At 51.5% G+C, this 24676-nt stretch overlaps 6 protein-coding genes and 1 non-coding gene across 7 annotated transcripts; 4 read left to right on the top strand and 3 right to left on the bottom strand.

Moving 5' to 3' along the window:
• Positions 1-29: 29 nt before the first annotated feature.
• Positions 30-2079, top strand: BDW70DRAFT_168693 (glycoside hydrolase family 2 protein; the record flags this gene model as incomplete). The annotated part of the gene is made up of 3 exons (XM_073742529.1): positions 30-1417; positions 1476-1892; positions 1947-2079. 3 exons carry the CDS (start codon positions 30-32, stop codon positions 2077-2079), a joined length of 1938 nt encoding a protein of 645 aa, XP_073600126.1.
• Positions 2080-2747: 668 nt separating this feature from the next.
• On the top strand, positions 2748-6009 carry BDW70DRAFT_168692 (putative beta-galactosidase; the record flags this gene model as incomplete). The annotated part of the gene is made up of 3 exons (XM_073742528.1): positions 2748-3351; positions 3419-4802; positions 4866-6009. 3 exons carry the CDS (start codon positions 2748-2750, stop codon positions 6007-6009), a joined length of 3132 nt encoding a protein of 1043 aa, XP_073600125.1.
• Positions 6010-8729: 2720 nt separating this feature from the next.
• On the top strand, positions 8730-10136 carry BDW70DRAFT_168690 (zinc-binding alcohol dehydrogenase family protein). Its single transcript, XM_073742527.1, has 2 exons — positions 8730-9537; positions 9599-10136. Exons 1-2 carry the CDS (start codon positions 8990-8992, stop codon positions 10116-10118), a joined length of 1068 nt encoding a protein of 355 aa, XP_073600124.1. The 5' UTR covers positions 8730-8989; the 3' UTR covers positions 10119-10136.
• Positions 10137-11589: 1453 nt separating this feature from the next.
• BDW70DRAFT_127388 (F-box protein) lies at positions 11590-12820 on the top strand. Its single transcript, XM_073735264.1, has one exon. The coding sequence runs from the start codon at positions 11846-11848 to the stop codon at positions 12776-12778; it is 933 nt and encodes a 310-aa protein (XP_073600123.1). The 5' UTR covers positions 11590-11845; the 3' UTR covers positions 12779-12820.
• Positions 12821-19284: 6464 nt separating this feature from the next.
• BDW70DRAFT_t35 lies at positions 19285-19373 on the bottom strand. Its single transcript has one exon. It is a non-coding gene; the product is annotated as a tRNA-Tyr (tRNA).
• Positions 19374-20828: 1455 nt separating this feature from the next.
• Positions 20829-21221, bottom strand: BDW70DRAFT_155799 (uncharacterized protein; the record flags this gene model as incomplete). Its single annotated transcript, XM_073740102.1, has 1 exon — positions 20829-21221. The coding sequence occupies one exon, from the start codon at positions 21219-21221 to the stop codon at positions 20829-20831; it is 393 nt and encodes a 130-aa protein (XP_073600122.1).
• A 93-nt stretch (positions 21222-21314) lies between these two features.
• On the bottom strand, positions 21315-23097 carry BDW70DRAFT_168686 (putative MFS alpha-glucoside transporter; the record flags this gene model as incomplete). The annotated part of the gene is made up of 2 exons (XM_073742526.1): positions 21315-22862; positions 22921-23097. The coding sequence occupies 2 exons, from the start codon at positions 23095-23097 to the stop codon at positions 21408-21410; spliced, it is 1632 nt and encodes a 543-aa protein (XP_073600121.1). The 3' UTR covers positions 21315-21407.
• Between the last annotated feature and the right edge of the window lie 1579 nt (positions 23098-24676).

Raw genomic sequence — 24676 nt, 5'->3', positions numbered from 1 at the left:
CTTCTTTTCATTTAGACGGCCAGAATAAGATGTCCAATCAGTATCCTCGCCCCGACTTTGCCAGGGAGAACATTACCTGGACCTCCCTCAACGGCCCATGGTCCTTCCTCTTCGACGACTCCAACGCTGGCCTCTCGCAAGAATGGCAAACCACCGGTCTCCCCGAAGAGACAGACAGCCATAAAAGAACCCAAATCACCGTTCCCTACGCATTCCAAGCACCGGCTTCAGGAATCAACCTCCAGGAAGCCCACGAGGTCATCTGGTACGAGCGTACGGTGCCCGACATCCGGCCCTCCAGTCAAGCTGCCGCGGACGCCAGGGTCCTCCTGCGCTTCGGCGCAGTCGACTACGAGTCTACGGTGTGGATTGATGGGATCCAGTACGCTTCGCACAGAGGCGGGTACGTCCCGTTCGATGTCGACATTACCGATGCATTCGCATCCGCCGGACAACGGAAAGATACCGTCCGGGTGACCGTGCGTGTGCGAGACTCGCCGACGGACCTGACGCAGCCGAGGGGGAAGCAGTACTGGGGTCCTGTGCCCGAGAGCATATTCTATACGCCGACGAGCGGGATCTGGCAGAACGTCTGGGTAGAGGTTGTGCCGAAGATTCGGATCGCGGATCCCAGTGGTGGGACTCTGCTGAGAGGGGACGATATTAATGGCGGAGTGCTCAGGGGCGTCGTGGCTCTGGCTGGAAAGAAGGGGGTTGGTGAGAGATATCTTATGCGGGTCGCAACGTCCCTAAACGGCACAGAGATAGCCCAGACCACGGTCGAGGTACCCGAGGATGAGCACTCGGCGCCGTTCGAGCTGAATGTCCGCAGTGAGAGGCTGGTTGGCGGCGAGTCCTCGTACAATGGACTGGCGTTGTGGTCGCCAGAGCATCCCAATCTGTACGACGTTGCCATCCAATTGGCCCTAACCGAGGGAACTGTCCTCGACCAGGTCAATACGACCATAGGCATGCGCAAGATCACCTGGGGTACCGGCGACAGCACGTTCCGGCTGAACGGGAAACCCTACTTCCAGACCCTGTGTCTCGACCAAGGTTACTGGCCCTCGACAGGCCTGACCCCGCCGTCCGGCGACGCACTGAAAGAAGACATCATCCTCGCGAAGAAGATGGGGCTCAACGGATGCCGGAAACATCAAAAGGTCGAGGATCCGATATTCCACTACTGGGCTGATCGGCTGGGGTATCTAGTCTGGGGCGAGATCGGAAACGCGTACGAGTTCAGCGGCGAGTATGTGGACCGGTTTAATGAAGAGTGGGAGCGCGTCGTTACGCGCGATCGCAACCATCCGTGTGTGGTTGCATGGACGCCCGTCAACGAGAGCTGGGGCTATAAGAATCTAAAGGGTGATGCGGTGCAGAGGGGGCATATCCGGGAACTATACCGGTTGACCAAGTATGCATCCCACGAGGACCTCTTCATGCGGGCGAGTAGCTGCTGACTAGGAACGCAGGTCGCTCGATCCGACTCGGCCCGTCAACGACAATTGTGGCTGGGAGCATGTGCAGACCGATCTGACGACATACCACGACTACAGCGACTCGGCCGAGCTGGCGCAGATCTGCAGCAAGATGGACGGCGGCATCCTGGCGCGGAAGCTCAACGGCGAGATGTTCACAGACCCGATCGCCTCGCCTGACGGCTCTGTTATTGACCCGGGCTCGAGGCATACCCCTGGCGCACCGGTGATATGCTCTGAGTTCGGGGGCGTGAATATCGCACCCGCAAAAGGCGGCAATGCGCCCGGCTCGGAAAGGGACTGGGGGTATACAACAGCCGCAGACCCGGAAGATCTGCTGAAGAGATTGGAGCGGTTGTTTATGGCGGTCGTTCGGGGGGGCTTTACGTGTGGGTTTGTCTATACGCAGCTGTGAGTCCCACCTTGATTAATATAGAGACATGATGGATGCTGACGATGCTGCAGAACGGACATCGAGCAAGAGGTCAATGGACTTTACTCGTTCGATCGACGCGAGAAGGTCCCGTCTGACCGGGTCAGGAAGCTTATGGATGAGGCGAGGGAGTACTACTACGAGAAGGTTGCGCCAAAGACTTAACTGCCTGCGTAAAATTAGCTGTCGCTCGACGCATATATGATGGATTATAGTGTGCTAGTCACCCTAAATACTTCCTAACCAAGAAAGAAAAAGGTAAAAAATATAAAAAAAATAAAAACAATCTTGAAGCATGGAATGACGACGCCCAATATTCTAGTACCCACCAGCACGGCTCTACAATGACTCGCAGTCTTTCCTGATGTCTACCGGAAACTCATGCACCTAGAGGAAAAAATAGCACACTGAGTCATGAATTCTCTTCCTCTCAGAGGGGTTCAAGCTACCCCGCAGGAAGGATTCGTCTGGCCTATACAAACCCTAACATAGGCCCTCTCGGCCCCGATTTCCCCGAGATCCCAATCACCAGCGGAGAGGGGTCCGTGCCAGATATCGTGCCTCGCATGCAGACTAACTATGGTGGGTAACTGTCGTGGATAATCTTCTCCTCTAGCTACTCTATTACCCGGTATCCCCGAGTCTTTGGTGGGATGCAGCGGCAGCTGTACAGCTACGTCAGCAAGCGAGACACCCCACGTAGCTTAGTGATGATTTAAATCAGACGTCGCAAGCAATCTCCTGAGACCAGGAAGCGCGGATTGACCCAAGGATTCGTGGAATCTAACGCCACTTACGGAGTACTGTTACCAGATTTAATCGCCTAAGGAAGCATGCCCGAATCATCGTCTCCCAACGACTGGGAAAATCCCAGAGTTTTTCAGCGCAATCGCCTCAAAGCCCGCGCGTACTGGATCCCGGAGACCTCGCTGCTGCTGAACGGGGATTGGGAATTCAACTATGTCTCTTCGCCGCTCTTGGCTCCTTCGCCTATACCGTCACGCTTGAGCGGTGACGGCGGCGAGGAGGAAGACGCAAAACAGGACCAGGTCAAATGGAAGCCCATCCCCGTCCCTGGCCACTGGCAGCTGCATGGTTACGGCCGGCCAAACTATACGAATGTCATCTTCCCGTTCCCCGTGGACCCGCCGCGGGTGCCCAGTGAGAATCCGACGGGAACGTACAAGCGCAGCTTCCGTGTCCCGTCGACCTGGGATAGAGATGCACAGCTGAGACTGCGATTCGACGGAGTGGACAGCGCGTACCATGTTTGGGTGAACGGGGTGCAGGTCGGGTATGCGCAGGGGAGTCGTAACCCTGCGGAGTTTGATATCTCTGATCTGGTAGACCGCGAGAAGGAGAACGAGGTATTTGTCAGGGTATACCAGTGGTGCGATGGGAGCTATATTGAGGATCAGGATCAGTGGTGGCTGAGTGGTATGTACACCTACACAGTGGCTAATGGGGTGCATCCGGCCAAGGGAAGGGAGACTGACAAGAACAGGGATATTCCGAGACGTGACCCTCATTGCGTTCCCATCTGTCTCTCGAATCGAGGATTTCCGGTTGACGACGACCCTGGACAGCGAGTATCTCGACGCTGAGCTCCACCTCGCCGTCGACATCGCCTCGACAGAGACCAGCACACTCCACGTCGGGCTTCTCGACCCCGTCAGCAACGGAACCCTCGCGACGGAGGAGAGAGAGATCGTCGGCACAGGGACGTACAAGTTCAGCCTGCCCGTACGCAATCCGCGCAAATGGACCGCCGAGACGCCCTTCCTCTACGATCTCGAGATCGCCCTGGCGACGAGGTCCGACCCCTCCGCCATCCTGCAAAAGGTGCATCACCGGGTCGGATTCCGGCAGGTCGAGATCAAGAACGGCAATATCACTGTTAATGGGGTCCCTGTCCTCTTTCGCGGCGTCAACCGACATGATCACCATCCTCTTCACGGGCGTGCCGTGCCCCTGGACTTTGTCAAGGAGGACCTCCTTCTCATGAAGAGGCATAACATCAATTCGGTCCGGTGCTGCCACTATCCATCCACCCCGCAACTCTTCTCTATGTGCGACGAGCTGGGTCTGTGGGTCATGGACGAGGCGGATCTCGAGTGCCACGGGTTTTACGATGCCGTGGCCCGGCCGCTCGATATACCGGAGAGCATGGACTACGAGGAGCGGAAAAAACTCACATTTGCGCAAGCGGCCGAGTTCACGTCCAATAACCTCGAGTGGCAAGCAGCGTATCTGGACCGTGCGGAGCAGATGGTAGCAAGGGACAGGAACTATGCCTCCGTCGTCATCTGGAGTCTGGGGAACGAGGCCTTTTACGGGGCCAACCAGGCGGCCATGTACCGCTTCATCAAGGAAGAAGACCCGAGCCGTCCTGTGCATTACGAAGGGGATATGGAGGCCAAGACGGCAGATATGTACTCGTTCATGTATCCTTCTGTTGATCGAATCACTAGGCTCGCGACGGAAGAAGGGGATGCATTCATCAAGCCGATCGTTCTCTGCGAGTACGGACACGCGATGGGGAACGCACCCGGCGGCCTGGCCGAGTACATGAATGCGTTCAGGACCCATCGCCGGCTGCAGGGAGGCTGGATCTGGGAGTGGGCAAACCACGGGCTCTGGCTGGAGGAGAAGGGGTTCTACGCGTACGGGGGTGATTTCGGCGACCAGCCGAACGACGGGAGTTTTGTGCTGGATGGCTTGCTTTACAGCAACCATACCCCTACGCCTGGGCTCGTTGAGCTGAGAAAGGCATATGAGCCGATCTATGCGTGGTATGAGGATGGCAAAATCCGGCTGCAGAACCAATTTGATTTTGTCGGGCTTGAGGGCGTACAGGCGGGATATCGGGTCGAGGTGCTGGGCGAAGGGTGAGTCTATCCCAGAACCAATCTGATCCTGGGAGTGGGTAAGCTGACAGCACGGCGTACCAGGACGAAACTTATCGAGGCCGGTACTCTGGAGATACCGGCTCTCCAGCCCGGAGAGACGGGGGAGATCCCCTTCCCTGCCTCCTTCTCGTCCAAGGCGACGGCAGGGGGCGAGACGTGGCTGACCGTCTCGTTCGCGACAAGACACGCGACACCGGGACTGGATGCAAATTATGAGATCGCCTGGTTCCAGCACCGTCTTGACTCAACGGCTCCGTCTCTGCCTGCGTTGACGCCGGCAGCCAGCTTCGCGATCAAGACTCACTCCACGAAGGCCGACCATATCATAAGCGGCGCAGACTTCACCATCACCTTCTCACGCACGACCGGCCTGCTAACGAGCTGGCACATCCACAGCAGAGAGATCCTCGCCGACTCCACATCGGCCGGACTGACTTTGGGCTTCTGGCGCCCACCAACGGACAACGAGCTCCCGTACGATCTGGGCGAGTGGCGCCGGTACGGGCTCGATACGCTCACCTCCAGCCTCCGAAAGATTTCGCTGACTGAGGTGGACGAGTCAACACTCGAGATTCGCACTGAGACGTACGTTTCGCCGCCCATTCTGGCCTGGGGATTCGAGGCCGCAACGGTCTACCGCATCACCGGCGACGGCGCCTTCACTGTCAAGGCACACATCAAGCCCACCGGCGCAAAGCCAGTCGACGTTCCCCGAGTAGGGTTCGACCTCGTCCTCGCGGATGAGCTGGACAACGCCTCCTGGTTCGGCCTGGGCCCGGGAGAATCCTACGCCGACAAGAAGCGGTCCCAGAAGATGGGCATCTATTCTGCAACAGTGGCGGAGCTGCAGACGCCCTACGAGGTGCCGCAAGAGGGCGGGAACAGGATGGAAACGCGGTGGCTGCGACTGCTCGACAACCGCGGCCGGGGCGTTTGCGTCACCCGTGATGCAGATGGCGACGGGGAGCAGGCATTCCAATGGGTCGCGACGCGGTACAGCGCCGAGTCTGTCGAACGTGCCAAACACGCAAACGAGCTCGTCCCAGAGAAGAGAGTCCGGGTCAGGCTCGACGTCGAGAGCGCGGGAGTCGGGACTGGGGCTTGCGGGCCGAGGACTCTGGAGCAGTACCGGGTGCCCTGTGCGGAAAGGTGCTTCGGGTTCAGAATTGCGCCGTGGACTAGGTGAGTTTAGGCGGTTAGAGGGTATGGAAACGGCAGTAGATCGAATAAGAATTGGGCTCTGGTCTGATAATCTGCTACTTGTGAGCATCTCCGTGGCCAGGACGCCGTCATAGCATGTTGACCGCTATTGGTGCCCTAATTAATGCTCCTTCATATGACCTCAACCATTATCAAATGCTACTGCCTCTAGCAGTGGTGATATATTAGTGGTAATCCAGCGGCGACCTAGCAGCAGTGAATAAATTAGGAATATGTTGAAATGGCATGTTCTAAGGTATCCTGGGACGTTCATACTTGCCACAACTCAGAGAGGTTAGTGTTTATGCCTGCTATTTGCAAGCCAGTAGACAGACTCATAGTGTCACAGGCTATGGCCGGATCTTGGTTGTCGGCCATGCCCTCAACCTGGTTATAAATAAGGTCTCTGCAACATCACTGTACAGCCTCGGAATTGCGGCCTCGTAGGAAAAGAGATCCGTCCTCATAACTTCGGGAAAGAGATCCGTCGGCATGCAAGTCCGGGAAGGCGGAAGTCTTGATGTATGATTTGGAAAGGTTGATAAAAGGGGGGAGGAAGATATCTGCGCTTCTATCTCTTGTATGATCGAGCCAAGCTCAAATGAACTTCAGGAAACTTTAAGCTCACGGAGCCAAAGGCCATTTGTGTTAGAAAATTCTGGAGTAGTTTTGGATGATGAACGAACAAGAACTATTCCGCATGGCATGACTGTTAGGCTTCATGAAGTTCTCCCCAATAAGTTTTCTGATAACACAGTAGGTTACAGATCTGGCCCGCACAACAGGAGAATAACTATGCGGGAGGCAAAGACACTTCGAAATGTCCTCAACGATTATTTTTACCCTGGAACGTACAGTATCGGATCGTTTGCGCAAAAAACGAAATTCTCGGAAGGTCGATGGGCCATGTGGGACACTCAAAGCGACGATAACAGGCTGTTTGCATTTATTCCCTTTCAGGACATGTGTATACGCCAAAATTCTCATCTTACGGCGGTAACGCGTGGATCTATGTGTGTGATATCTTTTAGAGCCACGGACTTGACCTCTTTTCCACCTGACCAAGCTAATGTGCTTCTTAAGCGTTCTCTGCTCGCCTCTGTGTCCTGCACTTTATATGATTCCAGCGTATTCGGAATGTATTGTCCTAGGCCTGCCAATCAAGGGCAATAAATAATATGCTCGAGTGTGTCATGCCTGGTTTTGAAAGCCAGGTCATCTCTTCTGACGCTTCAAAGTCAAACTTACCGTCAGCTATGCAAGACGATATTGCTGAACTACAACGTCAATAGGCAGGCAAAGAGACGGGCAAGATAAGAGGCAGAACAACAACAGCAATCTAATACACTGTTTCACCGATGATGTATGAATAAATCAAATGTCTGCACCTGCTTCAGAGAGGAGAAATTTTAGGAATGGAAAGGTAACCTTAATGGAGAAGGCAAACATGAAGCCAGATCAGATACAGAGTGACTGTGAATAGGGTCTTATCCCCGCACGCTCTCCTAATCGTCATAGAGGCTATCGTCTATAGACGAACTGAGAGCATGAATAGTGTACCCGTTTGCGGAGAGAGCGGGTCCAACATGACCCCAGTGCAGTTGGACCTCTCCGGACATGGAAACATTGTATGCGAGCTCCGCAATATTTTTAATCGTAAATCGTGATGTCAGCATTTATCTGTAAACTAGGCATGGAGCAATTCTTGACCTGCCTGCCGACTGAGACGGCATATCCGCTCCATCTCTGTTGCTTCTTCCTCACTTATTGCGAGCGAGCGTGATACTAACAGCTGGTATACTCGGCGTCCCAGTAGTCCACAAGCTTAGAGACTAGCATTTGAAACATCCGGGGCATTCATTAGGAGTATGAAGCGATTCATGCCTCCTTATTACTTCTGCGATCTCAGGTCATGACGACGGGCTAAAGGTTGAGGCTCTGAAGCAGCATAGTATTGTCAAACTAGCAAGAGTCTAGCTCAATTGTTGATACGAGCGGGGACGCAGTCATGGAGCCTACCAGAGGTTGTATCCATGTGATAGGGATCGTGTTAAGCGAGCAACCCGCTTGTACGAGGCCTCGATTGGCCGAGATATGAGAAGAGATTTGTACGGCGGGATATAGCTTAGGACAAGCATATTTCTTTACGCCCAGAACAACTTGTTAAGGAATTATGCAACCATGTAATCTTTTCTAACAAGAGGTTTTGGGCTGGTCTGTCACGGCCATTCTGGCGACAGTAGAAGCAGGGGCCTTCCAGACGGCAGCGTTGGCATTCTCCGGCGCTTATTGGCGCCCATCCCCTGGAGAGGCCTTCTCTGCTGGCGTAGTAGTTATAGTGGTAGCTTTAGTGGTGCTGGTCATTGCTTTGACTGTGGGCTGCGAGCGCAGTTGAGGGGGGTAGCAAAATAAAACAAAAATACTGGTATAGAAGATACAGCTGTTATGCAATTATGTCGAAACGGACTGAAAAACCTAGGGTAGAGAACCAGCCAGTATACTGTGCGACAGATACCTTAAACAATCAGCAGAAACAGGCCTTTCAAGCTGTAGGCCATAAGAGATGGGGAAAATAGAAATCCCCAACTCAAGGACGTGAAAGCCGCCAGAACGAGCACGCACCAACCACCAAACACCGGGATCATCGTGGTAATACTATCAATAACAAGCAGTCTCAGAGCTCTTGCAACTTGATTGACCATGTAGTAGACTATGGCTAAAAGAAACCAAATTATGAGGACTCATATCTCTGCCCGTTGTCTGGGTCGCAGGGCCGGCGACATCTCGCTAGGCTATGCCGACCGGTCACTTTTATGTCCACCTACCCTCCGGTCTTCCTAACTTATGCCGACAATCTGGAGAGTCGTCATTCGCCGGCGGGCAGGGCAAATATGTAACAAAAGCAGGGTCCTAAGAGATGTGGGCTGCCATCTATTTCCGACCACATTGAAACCGTTCCCATCATCATGAGCCTCAACCTGCCCACGGAGCAAACTGCAATTGTCGGCCTCGAGACTGGTGAACTTGGGATAGTCCACGATGTACCTCTCCCGGGCGTCGAGGACGACATGATCTTGGTGAGGAACGAAGCTGTCGCCCTGAATCCAATAGACACGAAAATGGTCGGAAGGCTGTGCACAACTGGTGCGGTGGCGGGAATGGACTTTGCTGGGACCGTCATCGCACTTGGTAGCAAAGTGACTACCGCAGCCCATATCCAAGTTGGAGACCGAGTATGCGGTGCTGTACAAGGGATGCACGCCTTGACGCCTCGAGTCGGCGCATTCGCCCAGTATGTAGGAGCTAGTGGCGTGGTGACGTTGAAGATCCCCGATCACCTGTCACCTGAACAAGGTGCTTCGCTCGGCAGCGGTGTTGGAACCATATGCATCGCGTTGTTCAAGTCTCTTCAAGTGTCTGGGACGCCCGAATCGCCCGCAATCGTCCCTAAGTCCGTTCTCGTTTACGGCGGGAGCACAGCAACAGGCACCCTGGCCATCCAACTGTTGAAACTGTGAGTCGAGTCAGTTTTGTGAGTGAGTGGGCGAGTCTCCAATAACTTGATATGGTACTAGTTCGGGCCTACATCCAATTGCCACCTGTTCACCGCGGAACTTTGAGCTCGTCAAGTCCTACGGCGCAGAAGCTGTCTTTTATAACGACCCCGATAAGATCAGGGAGCACACAGAGAACGGCCTGAAATTTGTGCTTAATTGCATATCAGAAGCAGAGAGAATTCAATTTTGTTACCGGTGCATCGGACGCGCCGGAGGGAAGTACACTGCTCTCGAGCCATATCCAGCATTTTTGCATACCCGGCGTAAAGTGCAGCCAGACTGGGTATTAGGGCTAACTCTCTTGGGTAAGCCAATTGGATGGGGACAACCTTTTGAGAGAGATGGTGATCCAGAAATGAGGGATTTTGCTGCTGGTTGGTTCAAGACCGTCCAGGGACTACTTGATGAGGGGCGTTTGAAACCACATCCGTTGCAGCATATGGAGGGTGGGCTAGAGGGGGTTCTGGCTGGAATGGATTCGCTGCAAAGAAACTCACATCGTGGAAGAAATTGGTTTATAGCTTGTCTTAGTCTATAAACCTTAGAACTGATCTTTCGGATCTGCTCACCAAGCTCAATCATCCAGCGGACTTCGTTTGGTTGTCTCAGCATTCGCATAGCTATGAGTGAGTAGGTTCCAATCACCTGCTCCCAAATTGAATATATATCTGACGGTAGATTTTTTCTTACATGTCGGTACAGATACGTTCGTCGCAGGAGATCCAATCCGAAGGCCCCTGTCTTAAGAGTCCCCCATCTTCTTCGGTTACCCAGGAAAAACGCAAGACGAATAAGAGAATAGTAAGGCGGTTGAATGCCACCAGCGCTCATAAGGAATACTTGATATAGGCTGATATGACCCTGTCTTGCAGAGCCAAGACTTATTAGAATAGATTATCTCACACCGTTCCTGGTCTTGTTCACCGTATATTCCGCGAGCGTAGCTATTACTCTGTAACTGCTTTCCTGTCGACTTTTTGCCTTCCTCTCCCCTTGGACATTTTGCAAAATAAGATCAGGTAATTGTCCAGAGATTCCATGGGCTTTCAAAACAGCCAGAAAAGGGGTGATACACGAGTCAAATCAGACGGTCACAATAAGCACACTTTGCACGGAGCTAGAGTATTTAGAAGAGTGCCAGAAAGTCCTTCCTTTCTGGCACTATTCTATTAGGCGCAGCAGTGGGTCCGGCTTTTACAGCCGGGCCTGTTTCATCTCTTGATGAGCTCGTGATTTCTTAGTAGGGCAGCTAAAGAATATTGTCGCTAAAGAATATTGTCGCCACGAAGAGAAAATAAGGTGAGAGGGTGAGCATAGGTGTCGAATGAGCGAATCTCCTCAGATATGTTGTTGTATACATGTTGCGTATTGTGCCGTATTGCACATCGAGGATTGGGGATTGTTGGGATGTTGGACAATGACAATCCCCTTTAAGAAAGCGGTCGGATATCGGGCAGAATAACAAATGATATCATGTCAGCGTGGAAATATGACTGTCTAAGACTAATTTGGAAGACATGACGCCTTTTTGGCTTAGCGGTATATTCCCGATAATTTCCTTACCTAGGTAAACTCTACGTACAATTAACTCGTTAAGTTATTTTACTAACTAGGTATCTTTTACTACCGAGTATTTAACCAACTAGGTAGTTTTACTAACTAGGTATTTTACTTTTCACTCCACGATCCCAACGGCAACAGAAACTCAGTTGCCACGTCAGGGGCATACGCCGTTGGCCGCAGACAGCTGGACAGCTCGACAGCTCTGCAATTGCATGTGCACGTCCATCTCCATCGCGTCGACCGACCAGAACACAGTCTGATCGCGTCAGCTGAGCACCGCCGGGCACTCCTTACCTAATAGTGCGTCGATCTTGGTTAATGCCTCAACCTCGTGCTCAGTTCCGCCGTGGCCAGACGTGGTATGGGGCTTGGCATTTGGTAATTGGCGATGCAGGCCCAGCCCTCTCCGCAATTTTATAGGCCGAAAACCCCGCAAAATGACTAACAAAGCACGCATCCGTGAGAATCGAAACTTGGATTCGTCGTCATAGTTTCTACAGGAGTCGAACAACGGTTGCGCCCAGAGTATTTATAGGACACGATAGAACCCAGAATGCTAACCCGTCCACAGTATAGTCTTGCATAGCATTGCCATGCCATTACATTATTCCAATTCATCAAAAGAAAATCTACAAACGGAAACCATCAGCTCATCATTACAGTACCAATTCTACATAAGATCATCAAACTCAATTCACAACCATGGGGATACCAGTCGTTGACATTATATCTGCGACCGAGAGAGCCCTCTCAATACCTGAACTCCTCGAGCAGATCCTCCTCCATCTGGACATGCAGGATCTGCTCACGTCCGCGCAACGAGTAAACAAGCGCTGGCAACATATCATCTCCACCTCGCCACGGCTACAACAGACCCTCTTCTTCAGACCGATCGCACCTCCCACCAGACCATCGAGACAGTATACTGCGTTCCCAAAGACACCTCTCGGCGCTGCGAGACGACGGGAGCTCAGCCCGTACCGCGCCCAAGTGCGCGCTACGCTGAACCCGCTGCTCGTCAAGCAGTTTGGCTCCGAATTCTTCAACACCGGCTCAGACTCCTGCCAGTGCCTCTCAGACTGGGTCTATCTCGATGCAGGGATGCAAGCACCCTGGTCCGTCAAGGTCGGTTCCAGCCTCCTCCGGCCTGACGAACGGGGTGCGCGAGAGCGAGCCTTCAGGCACCCCAATGCCTCCTGGCGCCGCATGCTCGTCTCCCAGCCACCGCAGCCAGGGGTGGGATATGTCCGCGATGTGCACGATCACGAGTCGCCGACTTCGGTCGCCAAGGGATACGTTGATGCCTCGCACGAGGGCGGACTCCGTTTCGGGCTGCTCTATGACCTTGTCCAGACACTCGCGGTCAGTCGGTGGAAGAAGCATCATACCCCGTTCCGGGTCTCCTGGGGCGCCGTCGGGAGCGTCGATCAGTCCGTTCGCCTTCGGAAGGGCTGCATGGAGATGCTGGAGGAGACCGCTGTTGTGCTGGCTGTACATTATGAGCCGCCGAAGAACAGCTATTACCCCGAGTCTCCACAGCCGGGGACGTTAAGCAAAGAGGATTTTGGGATACCGGGGGTCGAGATGGTGGATGTTGTGGGCAAGACGGATTGGGAACAGGTCTTACTCGATTAAAAGTTATTCTTTTTTTTTTGCAAAACTGGTCACGGGATACGAATACGCATATGGGATAAGGTAGTTTTAATAATACCCAATAATGACTAATGTTCGATTATGAGATTCTATTCTGCTTTTCTTCTGTCTTCTTTTATCATTACTATTCTTTATGTAACAATATAATGCTAGGTAAAGACGGGGAAGTAGCTGCGCCTTGTTAAGCCTGAAATAAAGTATACACCTGGATAACATCAATGGCAGTGGATGCTCTACATAACCTGTGGGATATCGCAGCAGAGAAAGCATAGTCTAGATCCGACGAGCAACAAACTCCTGCCTTCATCTGTTGGAAGGTAGCAAAACAAGCACGCGAGCAAGCACGCAAAGCGTGTAATACTCGGTATCTTTCGGCAATAGTATGATCGTCCGTCAAGTCTCGCGCCATTGACCGGGCAGAATGCTGGAAACTACCTACAACCTTGTTGAACAACCTGACCTTTTTTTTTTTTTTTTATTTTTCTCAGATTTTTTGTTAAGAATCGGCTTTCGGCAATAGATCGGAGATGAATCTTGTTGTACAGACTTCGCCGCAGGGCTGTGTAGATCACATATGATGTGCAGCTACGTAAGCATAGAGTATGGGATGACGGGGTTCGGCCCGACGCTGGTTTGATGGCCGCCGTCATTCATAGGTCAGGTCACAGATCGGACATTATCGAACGAGAGGCTTATACTATTCGTAGGAATACTAGGTCTGCAGTATCCTACTTTAAATTATAAACCAGTTAGAATGCTCGCTTTGGAAAGAACGATTTAAAGGAAAATTATATCAGTAGCATTTTATTGGCCTCACTTGATGCCTTATTAGAAGGATAAAATGGATAAAGATAGCCGGCCAGGACCCTTACAACAGGTATGGCCACTCAGGACCGTATGAAGCAAATACGAAATAGGAAATACCCAGCGAAACAGGATGAATCGAATCGAACGGAATGGAATGAATATACAGGTGGACGGAACACTCGGAGTGTAAGGTAGGGAAATATGGCTCAAAGAATACATTTACTGGTTAAAAAGTAGTAAGACCCACATGTTTCATTAGCCACTTTGTATAGGTGCAAACTATTGGCACGGATATTCGGCCAGGTGGGCCTTACTACAAGAAGTATACAGGCGGCAAAGCAGAGGATAGATTGATAGCAGTAACAACTAAGGTATAGGGCTGCCGTCTCTGATACAGGGCAAGTTTTTAGCTACTGTGGCTGCGAGTAGGCTGGACTCTCTGTACACACCTGCATATCTACCGGACTCCAACCCTCGCCAGTTAGGTTGCTTTGGCGGTTCGGAACGTTTCGTTCACTGGACGCGGATGCTACGGATACAAGATGCTTAGTAGTTAGCGAACTGTAGGGCGTTTGATAGTATAGCTTCCATCTCGGTATAGTTCCATCTCGGTATAGTTCCATCTCGGTAAAGTTCCATATCGGTATAGTTCCATCTCAGGTATAGTTTCGCATGGATTCAGTGGGACAGGTGATCTGCCAAGGGAGAGAATCAGATAGGATATAGATGTACCAGACCGGCTTGTATATATGAGGTATTTGCCATGGAGACTCCGGTATTGTGCCTTGTGCTGAGACGGAGTATGGCGTGGTCAAAAGTCATATCGCCAAAGCTGCAAGTTCCAGTTCCAGCCAGCTACAATGGTAGCTTCGCTGACAAAAACATTTGAGACCACGTAGGCTAGTTCTTCTATCAGAGAAAGGTTACGTGCCTCGGGGATGGACTGGCCAACGACGAACTTTCCTGCGCTTTGATGCCGCCACCCACCGAGCCCGCGTCTACGTGGACGATGAGTCTGTGGTCGAGCATATTAGAAGATACACGCCATCCGAAGCAGATATCTCCCATCTTACCGGTGCCGAAAGCAATCCAAGTTATCAGTCGCTCTTAGCAACGAGCTTCACTGGGATACGATACCTCCGGGGCGGATTGACGGCTTTGAAAATGGCAAGCGAAAGCAACACTACCAGCATGGTTTCTTCTAACTACGCTGGTTCGTCTCGCTCGGTTTCGCTTTGCTCTGTTCCTAATGTCTTTATTGCTGATATCACTATCGTGACTGAAGTTGAGGGCTCTAACGGTATATTGAAGTTTGATGTTTGGACGAATCGGCCCTTCGACAACCCCAAGTACCGCGTGATGGTTCTGGACGAGGATAGTACTACAGTGTGCGAAAAGATTGGAGGAAGCCAGGAAATGGTAATAGAGTCAGTGCGCCTATGGCAGCCAGGGATGGCCTATCTCTATCCACTGCGCGCAGAAATCATCTCTGAAGACGGACCGTTCTGGATATCTACGAGATGCCATTCGGCGTTACGGCTGGTGTAAACAGATCTGGAGACAGCTGGCAAGGTCCTTCGCAAAGATCTACTGGGCTGGCAAGCAAAGCATAATAAACCAATTATTACCACCGGGTATGGGGCTGATTGCCAGGTGGGGTTACATGCTGTATGTGACGTTCCATGGAGCGAAGAGTACCAAGCCCAATTCCTTGAGATGTGTCACAGTGTTTTTGATAGGGTTGAGAGTGTTGTTGACGAGCAATTTGGAATTTCGCTAACTTCCAATGCACATCCACTATGTTCCGCTTTGGTGGAAAAACAAAGGTGTATTCACCCTGAAGAGACGACCGAAGGGCTCTGTGTAGGTGTTGAAGAGGTGGTGGGAAGGAGGATTACAGTAACTAGCGCAGAAGCTGCAGTAATCAGGTTTGGAGCGTCAGCCTGGGAGTGAGTATTCGACAACTAGTAATGTCAAAGAAGGTCTGATTCTGTCAATCTAACTGCAAATGGTGGTTTAATCACACGAAGCGTGATAAGCGATCTAGTATGATAAAATAGCTAGAAGGAGACGTAACATTTGAACTGTGGAAATAGCAGAAATATCTGTAAAACTCGCGTCCATCGGCAAGTATAACAGCGATGTCCAGAATAGGAAGGTCCCCTATATGACTAGCGGTCATATACGGTCGACATGTATTTAAACCACCGACTGTAGCTAGATTGAGAGAATCAGACCTTGATTTGATTGGTGGTTGATTTCGAGTAATCACGCCCAGGCTGACGCTCTGTATACCAGAAATGAAGCTTTCCAATAACAACAAAGGCAGTTATATGGCTATCCATAGTGTCAAATATCAGGATTCTAATGAAGCTATACAAAGGATTTCTGGTTCTGATATCGTTGCGGGAGGCAGATCTGGTAGACAAGGCGACTCACTGTTATGGATGCCTGTATAACAGTTTCAGTATTGAAGCAACTATATTTTTTAGTATTTTTCGCCCCCGGAGTTGTTGAAAGCTTCCTTTTGTCTCTGAGCTGTTTTGAGGCTATTACATGCTTAGAATCTGTATTCTTTCTGTACACTAACATACAATCTGCATTCCACCCTCAGAAAATGCCCTCCTATATTCCAGACATCATACAAAAGTGAGCCCCGTATTTGTCCTGATCCTATCAGAGTCTAGGCAAAGAGGGGGTTCTTATTGAGCACGTCAAGGTGCGTATTTGGGCACCTCGCGGTTAAGCTGATGTAGGGCAGGCACCGTATCTACATCGTAAGAATTAGGGCAAAGACACTTCCAGGCAACCAATGTGATTTGATCCTGGAGCTGTGAGGTACTTGAATCTAAGACCTCGCCCTCTCTAGTCTGCTTCCAAGCCACCAAGCGTAAAGCGAGCTAATTACTAGGACAAAAAAGGCCAAATGCATCACGGTCTGCGTCTGGTTGTGGCATCGCTCGTGGTCAACGTCAACATCACCGGGGAGTAAGACAGTGCAGACTCTAAAGTAGAGGAAGAAGAGAGCGAACATTCCAAAGCAGAAACTGCATTCTCGTCATCGTGTTAGACCATGGACTTATGCCGGGAGCACCTGAGCGACAGGTTGTACGTACGTCAGCGGATGGCGCGAGCAGGGATTGATCAGAAATCGGACGGCGAGGTTCTGAGGGTAATGCATGATTACGAGGGTATCTGGATGGGGTGGGACCTCGTTTTGGGCGGCTGTCACTGCTGCTGCTGCTGCTGGGGGGGAGGGTCTCGGATGCGGGTGCGGGTGCGGTTCGGCCCATTGTGATGGGAGTGTTGAGTGCAATGATCTTAAGGACCCTTCATTGCGGCGTCAAGAGACTATCTCATAAGTTTTACGGTTGCCTAATTGAACCCTCCACTGAGGGATTTTTTGGCGGGCCATGATCCCTTTGCGACAAGTGGAGCCAGCAAAGCATGTCCTAGCCTACCATTCAGCCCTAACTGATATTTGAGCTAGTGGTATGGAGTCCTTGATCGAGGTTGCGGGCACTCTCTGGGGCATGCAAGAAGATTGGCAGAACCATTGTGCGATACGGGACAAGCGCGGCCGAGTAAGTGGCACCGCTGAACTCGCACAAAATCCAGTTGGATATCTTCCAGAACTAACGCCTATTACCTATCCTAGTTGTGCCGTTGTCAACGCAGGCGTCAAGTACGCCCAAGCCGTCTACGGAGCAGAGGGGCCCCCAAGTGCATCAAATACACGGGCTACGTCCAGGGCGGGCTGACCTCCTCTTTTTCCTTGGTGGCCATCTTCATGGTGCCGTCGGGGTCTCCAGCGACGCTGAATAGTCCTCCTGGGAGCCAGGTGCTGCTCGTCGATCCGTCGACTCCGACAGCATATTAACCGATACGGAAAGCTTCAGTGCTTGGCTCCGCGAATACGGCTTCACCTTTGACGCTCTACAAATCGTCCCCGTCTCCGACCTCGATCTCAACCTTACCAAGCGCAGCACGGATGAGCCTTCCCTGGTTTCGCGCCTTCTTGTCCGCAACGCCACCTCTTCCACCGAACAAACCGGCTACGATGTCGCCTTTAACTACTTTGACAACGGAGACCTCAACTTCCATCTGGCCGGTGATTTCGAGACTCTCCCGTACGCCGAGGAGGCTGGCTCTGCAGAAAGTGCGAACGAAAAGCGCTTCAACGGCGCAGGGTTCAAGATCGCCGCGACCACACGAGTCAAGTCCCTGCTTACCCGTGCGCACCAGAACTCCATGTCGCACTACATCGCATCGGACTGGTCCGTTGCCTCATATCGGTACCAGGCGGGCGATTATATTGGGCTCGTGAAGACGGACCACACGGCCAACTTCTACTTCCGTATTATCATTCCCGAGACGAAGGGGTTTGGCTTAAACTATGAGAGTGTCAATGTTTGTGGCCAGTTGGCTTCATTCTTGTAGTGTGCTGCGCTATGTTCAGTATAAAGGTTGTCGTAATAAATGTGCATATCAGCCCTGGGGATGATGGGTGGTTGTGTTGCTGGGGTGTGTTAACTACTATATCCAGAATACAGTAACCCTCAGAATTTTATATAAATACCGTCCTAAGAGATTTGAGCTGCCGCACCCATGTCGAGTTGGCAGGTACCATAAACTGATACCCTGAGCAACTTCAACTTCCGCTTAGTTCCCCAACTTCTCTCTTTGACAAGCTCTGGGGGGAGCTATGCTGTTAAGCAGGAAAAGCACTCAGTGCTCATTCCTTTCCTATTGGAAGGTACATGACTTGAGAGAATGTTCTACTTTGTTTCGCTTCCCCCCGAGAAATCATGTAATGAACTATGTCCACAGAAGGATAAGGATACCAGCCTTTGCAGAGCATACTAAACCTAACACTCAAGAGAAGGGTCAATCAGCGACCTATATTACCGACCGGTCTCTAACAAGCCATGTTCAATCCCCCTCCCCTCATGGACAGGTGACTGACTAACAGTTATAGATGATATATCAGCCACGGCGTTGTCCTCTGCTGTTGTGCTTTCTTATCCCCAGTAGCTGCAAAAAGCATACAAGGGAATCATATTCAGAGAGATACCACTTTAAGAACCAGGAATCATGACTATATGAAAAGTGGAGACTTCATTGTATTGGCAAAAGTATCTTGTGGCATGATCATTGTATAATATGTAGCTGCCACAATGACTGCGGTCGTCTCGATCAAAACCTACCTTACGCTCGTAGGCGGATGTAGCTCAGTGCGTGTGCCCTTGTGAGGGCAGAAGCCCAAGCATACTGAAAAGGACACTAACGACCTCTTGAAGGAAACCAAAGAAACCCCGTACATAAAAGAGCAAAAGGTAAACTCCCCGAAACCGAACTCTTCACCTAGAGAGTAGACACGGTAGTTGTTGAGCGTTTTGCTCGGGGAGGTTCAGGTGCCCGGTAGAGAGCGCTGTACTGCGCCAGGCCAGGGTTACCTAGAGGCCAGCCGATCGCTAAGTGCATCGAGAACGGGCAGCTCAGGCCCAAAACATCCTAGCTATCACAAGTTCGCCTCCGGATCGCCTCCCGTCCGGGACGTTCCCTGACACAGTCCCATTCGACGGTCGCCGCTAACAGTTTACCAGAGGCTCCACTCTATCAGATAACATGATTAGCGAGGGCAAAAAAGGGATGTTACAAAAAAAAAAAGAAAACACTAATCCCCCGAACCGGAATCGAGCCGGTGACCTTCTGATTTAATGATGATCCATTACAGTCAGACGTGATAAACCAACTACACCATCAGGGGTTTTGTGCTATATACCAGAGACTTTATACAAAATCATAACTTGATACTGCATGCCGCTGAGGAATCTTCTCTGTTCAGTGTACAGTATGGATGGATGGATGGATGGATGAATTCATTTACCCTGTCCCCTGTAGCTGGTCTGGAATTACTAGCGGTAACTCTCGTAATTTTTGCCTCAGAGAAATATAACTAAAACACTAGCAAGTGTGGGACCTTTCACAGGAATCTAACGAGACTAACTAAATTGTCGTATCGGCGCTGTATTCGTAAGATATACTCAATTAGGGAACTATATTTTGATCTACCATTCTCCTGGCAAACGAGAAACCTGCGATCTAATGGAGTCTTCCCTGTTTATAAATTGGCCGTTTGCGGTTCGCAACTTATTTTCTGATAGCTCCATATCATTTCTGATCAAACCACTGAAATGTTGCATCCTCTCCATATACAACCATCGTCATTCATTGCCGTTCGGCCTAGGGCAATGATAGCCATTGCACAGAATTGCAAGTCGCTACCGAAAGGTTCGTCCAAGACAAAAGCTGACCGAGTCATAGCTTCAACAAGGCCAACGACGTTTTCCGCGCCTGCCACTCACGGGGAGAGAAGTGCCTATGCACTTTCAACGACAGCAGGCTCTAGAGAGCACTAAGATTCCCATGATGTGTGCTTGGCCGGCTTATCGTTGTCGTACAGACTATGGGGATTTTACAGCTGCTAGCTGGCACAGTGCCAGTCGCACATTGGACCGATTTTTTAAATGGTATGTATATGGCAACCGGCTGGTTCTGCTATCTGTGAAGCATTGAGAGACTACTGCTCACTATTATATCATGGGTCGTTCTTCTAGTAGAGAAGGTGGAAAAGCGGGGTTGCTATCTTGATAATCAAGGTGATCTTCTGGGGCATTAGTCCTTGGGTATTTGGGTAAGCTGCAACATGGCATCGAGAACTTGACTTGCATCATTCGTGTCTACGAAACACAATCACAGGCTTGGGAATCATGTAGCGGGTTTCACCCCACCACATACTGGGCTATTTGTAGGTTTTCGAAAGAGTACAAAAGAGACCAAACGTAATCATAGCATAGGTCTCGAGATACACGACTGTTCCGAGGAGTGGCACTGGGTTTGACTTTGGATTGATGTTTCGCACTGATTCAGGCGCTTTTTTACTCTGTTTAGCCCCTATCTAAATAAATCTTCACTTTGTGGTTTTTGCTGAAAGATGCCACCTTCCCCGAAGCCGTACCTAACCCCCCTTGCACCCCGTCTGATCCGTTAAAACATTGGAGATCCCAGAAACCCGGTATCAGGTTTGTCTACTCTAGGTCTTATCATCAGACTATCTAGCATTTATCGCGATTGACTGGTGGATTGCTAGACCGCTTTATTGCACCATATTATATAATATATACTTCTACCCTGTCTAGTACTTGCGCATTCAACTGGCAGGTCAACTGGCACCCTCTCGTCCCGCTTCAGGCACATATTCTTCACGCCACTCACTCTCCGCGCCAGTCATCTTCTTGGCCAACCCGCGCAGACGCTGGTGACGCAGCTCGCTAATGGACGGGCGGGATGGTTCGCCAGTGTATGAGCGGATTGGGAGGACAAAAAGGTCTTCCGATGTCGCGTCTGTCGGATGATGGGTGTTGGAAGGGCCATGCATTAGAAGGATGGGCTCATCTCTGTCCGTAAAGGCGTCTTCGACGGCTCGAAGCGCGGCTTTTACAGTGGTCTGGGCAGGAAGGGTGACGGTGTGTTCGGGCGGCTTTGCCTCGAGGAAGTTGAGGATTTGCCGGAGGAGGTCGACTGGGTAGAGTGTGGCTGTATAAGAATCGGCCATGGTTTGATCTTAAAGGTGTATTTCCAGTACGCTATTTTTCTCTCAAGCTCTCAAGGTAGGTAAGGTAGGTACCTTGGAGTTGTGGCTTTGGAGAGTCTATGACGAAAGGAGGGTCAGCTGACCGAGGGCTATCCGGCCGAAACAGGATGCTGTAATGATAGTAGGGCTAGAATAGTTTTTCGCGCTCTATCCCTCTTGTACTCTGGCTTCTCTACGAGAGCCTCCATCTGTAGAGAGATTGATGTTCACAGTCGCGCTCGCAAACTTCCGACTCGGCACCTTCTGCTCAAACAACACATCCAGCTCCTCAAATGTCCGCCCCCTGGTCTCCGGCAAGCACCAGTAACAGTAGATTGCGCATAATGCACTCGTCCCAGCGAAAAAGAACCCCATCTTCCCGCGCCAATTCCCCTGGTCTTCGTTCATCGCGTACGGAATCACGACCGCAAAGACAACACTCCACACAAAACAGGCGACTGTCGACAGAGCAATTGTGAAGCCCCGCAGTCTCGCAGATGATACTTCCGCCAGCAGCACGTAGCAGAATGGTCCCAGCGAGAGGTCGTAGATGAATGTGCAGAGGAGCATGAGCGAACATTGCGCCCATCTCGCTGGCGCCTGCCGGGGGGCGAGGTCCACCGCGCCCACGGCGAAGAGCACGAGCGCCAGCGAGCAGCAACCGAACAGATACATCGTCCGTCTTCCAAGGTAGGAAAGCAGGAGCCAGGAGATGCAGGTGCCTAGGAATCCAATGCCCGTCAGTCCCAAATTCATGGAGAACGCATCGGCCGCATCGAGCCCCGCGAGTTCCATAAAGTGCACCGCGTACGAAATAAAAAACACGTTCCCCGTAAACGCCTGCATGCTATACGCCATCACGCAGATCGTCAGTCGGCGGAGATTTGGCCCCCGGAAGCACTCGAGGTAACGGGGCCTAGCCGACCCCCGCAAACTGAAGCTCTCTTCCAGCCGCAGCGTCTCGCGAATGTGGGCCAGCTTGTGGCTGACGTCGACCCCGCTGGCGGCCAGACGGCGAAGACTCTGCAGCGCATCCTCCGTGCGGCCCTTGCGTACGAGCCAGTAGGGCGGGTCAGGCACAAAGTAGACCAGGCTCAGCATGACCAGGGGCAACGCCCACTGCGACGCGATGGGGATCTTGTACGACAACGTCGTCGCGAGCGGCTCGGTGCCTTTGAGGATCCCGCTGGCGACGAGACTGCCGATACTGAAGGCGAGATTGGTCATTGTCGCCGCGAAGCCTCTCAGGACCAACGGTGTGACCTCGCCGACATAGGCAGAGGCACAGATCGGGTAGAAGGCGATGATGCACCCGTTGACCAGCTGGCCGACGAACAGCTGCGCCGGCGTCTCGCTGTAGAACTGGATAAAGATGAATGCGATCGAGCAGACCGAGCAGACGGCGATCATGGCCCGGGGCCCGAACCGATCATAGGCGACCGCCGACAGAAGAGCGCCGACGATCGCGCCGAGGAGGTTGGCGTAGTTGAATGCCGACAGCCACTGGGCGGCCAGCATGTACTCGCCCTTGCTGGCATTGTAGTAGCCGTACGTAGCCTTGAAGACGTCCAGCCCGACGAGGCCTTTCACCACGCCCCCGTCCATGCCCTTGAGGACTGTGGCCTGGATACGTTAGCCATTGTTCACTCTGATTTCCCGCTTGGCGGAGCGTAGGCTATACCAGATTCATGAACATTCCCCATGCCAGAGCAGGCCAGTGCCGCCGGGCAGCGGCCCAGAAGGCGAGGGTGTGCTCATCCTTGGTGAACTCGTACGAGAGCGCTGCCTCGTGGACGTCTGTCTCTGACTCGGCCGGGATCACCTGGACCAGGTTGACTTTTTTCTCAGACCCAGACATCGCGTTCCGCACTCATTCTGGTCACAGTATCTCAGTATTTTTTTCGAGATCTGAGCTCAAAAAAAATCAAGAAAAAATAGAAACGAGGGCATAAGTCTCTTGGCGCGGGCCATAGTGTGGCCAGCTAAGCATCTTTTTCAGGGTTATGATTGGCGGGCGTATTCTCCAAGGTCCTCAGGCCATGTGCAGCTTCATATACTTCCAGTAACATAGGAGATAATAACATAAGAGATATGCTACTGTTGCGGCTGCTCAAAGGGGAAAGGGCAGAAGGAAGCCGTATCAACTACACGAACGTAGCCTACTAAGGATCGGACGCCATATGACGATTGATTATTGTAATGAAATACACGGTTGGTCAGAGGAAGTTGGCACCGAATAGAGAGAACTAAGTGATCATTGTCTGAGAGAGCGAGCTCATGGACTTAGTTACAAGACAGAAAGATGGTTGATACACATGTCATCTTATATAGCCTCCTCAATATTGGAGTATCAACTACTCCAACTCCAAGCACTTACTCCAACTCCAAGCACCTACTCCAACTCCAAGCGCTAAGCCATATTCATAACAATTATCTATCTCGTTGACGATAGATCTCTTCTTTTTCATTCTCTCTATCACAGTACGATACATTGAGCGGTCAGATCCTCAGGGTTTGGAGATCGTGGCCAAGCCACGATATCACGTGATGTAAGCCAGCCAGCGGTTTCGTTTCGTTTCGTTTCGTTTTGATTTGATTTGATTTGATTTTATTATTTAACGTCACTCGGCGGATCACGGGGCCCACGTGATCTGCGGCCTCCCAGGGGGCACTCTGGACGTGTTACCTAAACAGAACTGCCTAAAAACTAGCTAGATACAGGTTTGAAGCAGCAGCTATGGACAATATATGTTAGAAATGAGCGGAAGAAACATCTAGCACTTCCCTGGCCAGGTCTTCTGAGGGCAGCGGCCCGTTTTGGCTACCTATAGATGGAGGGAGGGGCTATGCCCTTTATCCAGGTAGATGTGTGGACTGTTGCGCTATCAAGCGCTCCGGCGGGCCCAGTTTGGGCATATATCCTTGAAGAAGGATGATTCTTGCACGATGCGGCTGAATTCTTCAGCCCCAGCAGCTGTACTTAAGAGCCAGTCTATTGTTTTTGACGGGCCATCCTTTATACATCTCCATCTATCCTTCCAGCTTTTCCTGGTATATGGACAGAAGAAGAAGTGTACTGGGGTCTTTGTCTTGCCACAGGAACAGCTCTCCAGGTAGTCTGTGTGGTTGAAACGCTGGTGGTATGCCGTAAAGTCTCCATGGCCTGTACGGGCGGCGACGAGTCGGCCAAGTACCCATCGGGGCAGCCCGTGCTCGCGGGAGCGGCTTTCCTTTGTATGAGGTCTGATATCCAGGGTCTTGTAGGCTTGGGGTGCCTTGCTAGCATATGCTGTATATGTCTCTGTACGAAGCCACTGTTTTGCCTCCCGTCGTAGGTATGCAGGGGATGGGGGGATGTTAGGGCTGTATATAGAGGACCCAAGCTTCGCAAGCTTGTCTGCCAGCTCGTTCCCAGCGATCCCAGAGTGGCCTGGGAT

The sequence above is a fragment of the Aspergillus foveolatus genome (genome assembly GCF_047715535.1).
Source record: "Aspergillus foveolatus strain CBS 279.81 unplaced genomic scaffold BDW70scaffold_3, whole genome shotgun sequence".
Taxonomy (NCBI): Eukaryota; Fungi; Ascomycota; class Eurotiomycetes; order Eurotiales; family Aspergillaceae; genus Aspergillus; species Aspergillus foveolatus.
The sequence above is the reverse complement of the archived record's forward strand: the minus strand, read 5'-3'. Positions and strand labels throughout refer to the sequence as shown.

What these genes read in the sequence shown, in the direction of transcription:
- BDW70DRAFT_168690 (XM_073742527.1), top strand. Translation starts at nt 8,990, where the DNA reads ATGAGCCTCAACCTGCCCACGGAGCAAACTGCAATTGTCGGCCTCGAG. An exon ending in GCCATCCAACTGTTGAAACT is followed by an intron (nt 9,538 to 9,598) that starts GTGAGTCGAGTC and finishes ATATGGTACTAG; the next exon opens with TTCGGGCCTACATCCAATTG.
- BDW70DRAFT_127388 (XM_073735264.1), top strand. Translation starts at nt 11,846, where the DNA reads ATGGGGATACCAGTCGTTGACATTATATCTGCGACCGAGAGAGCCCTC.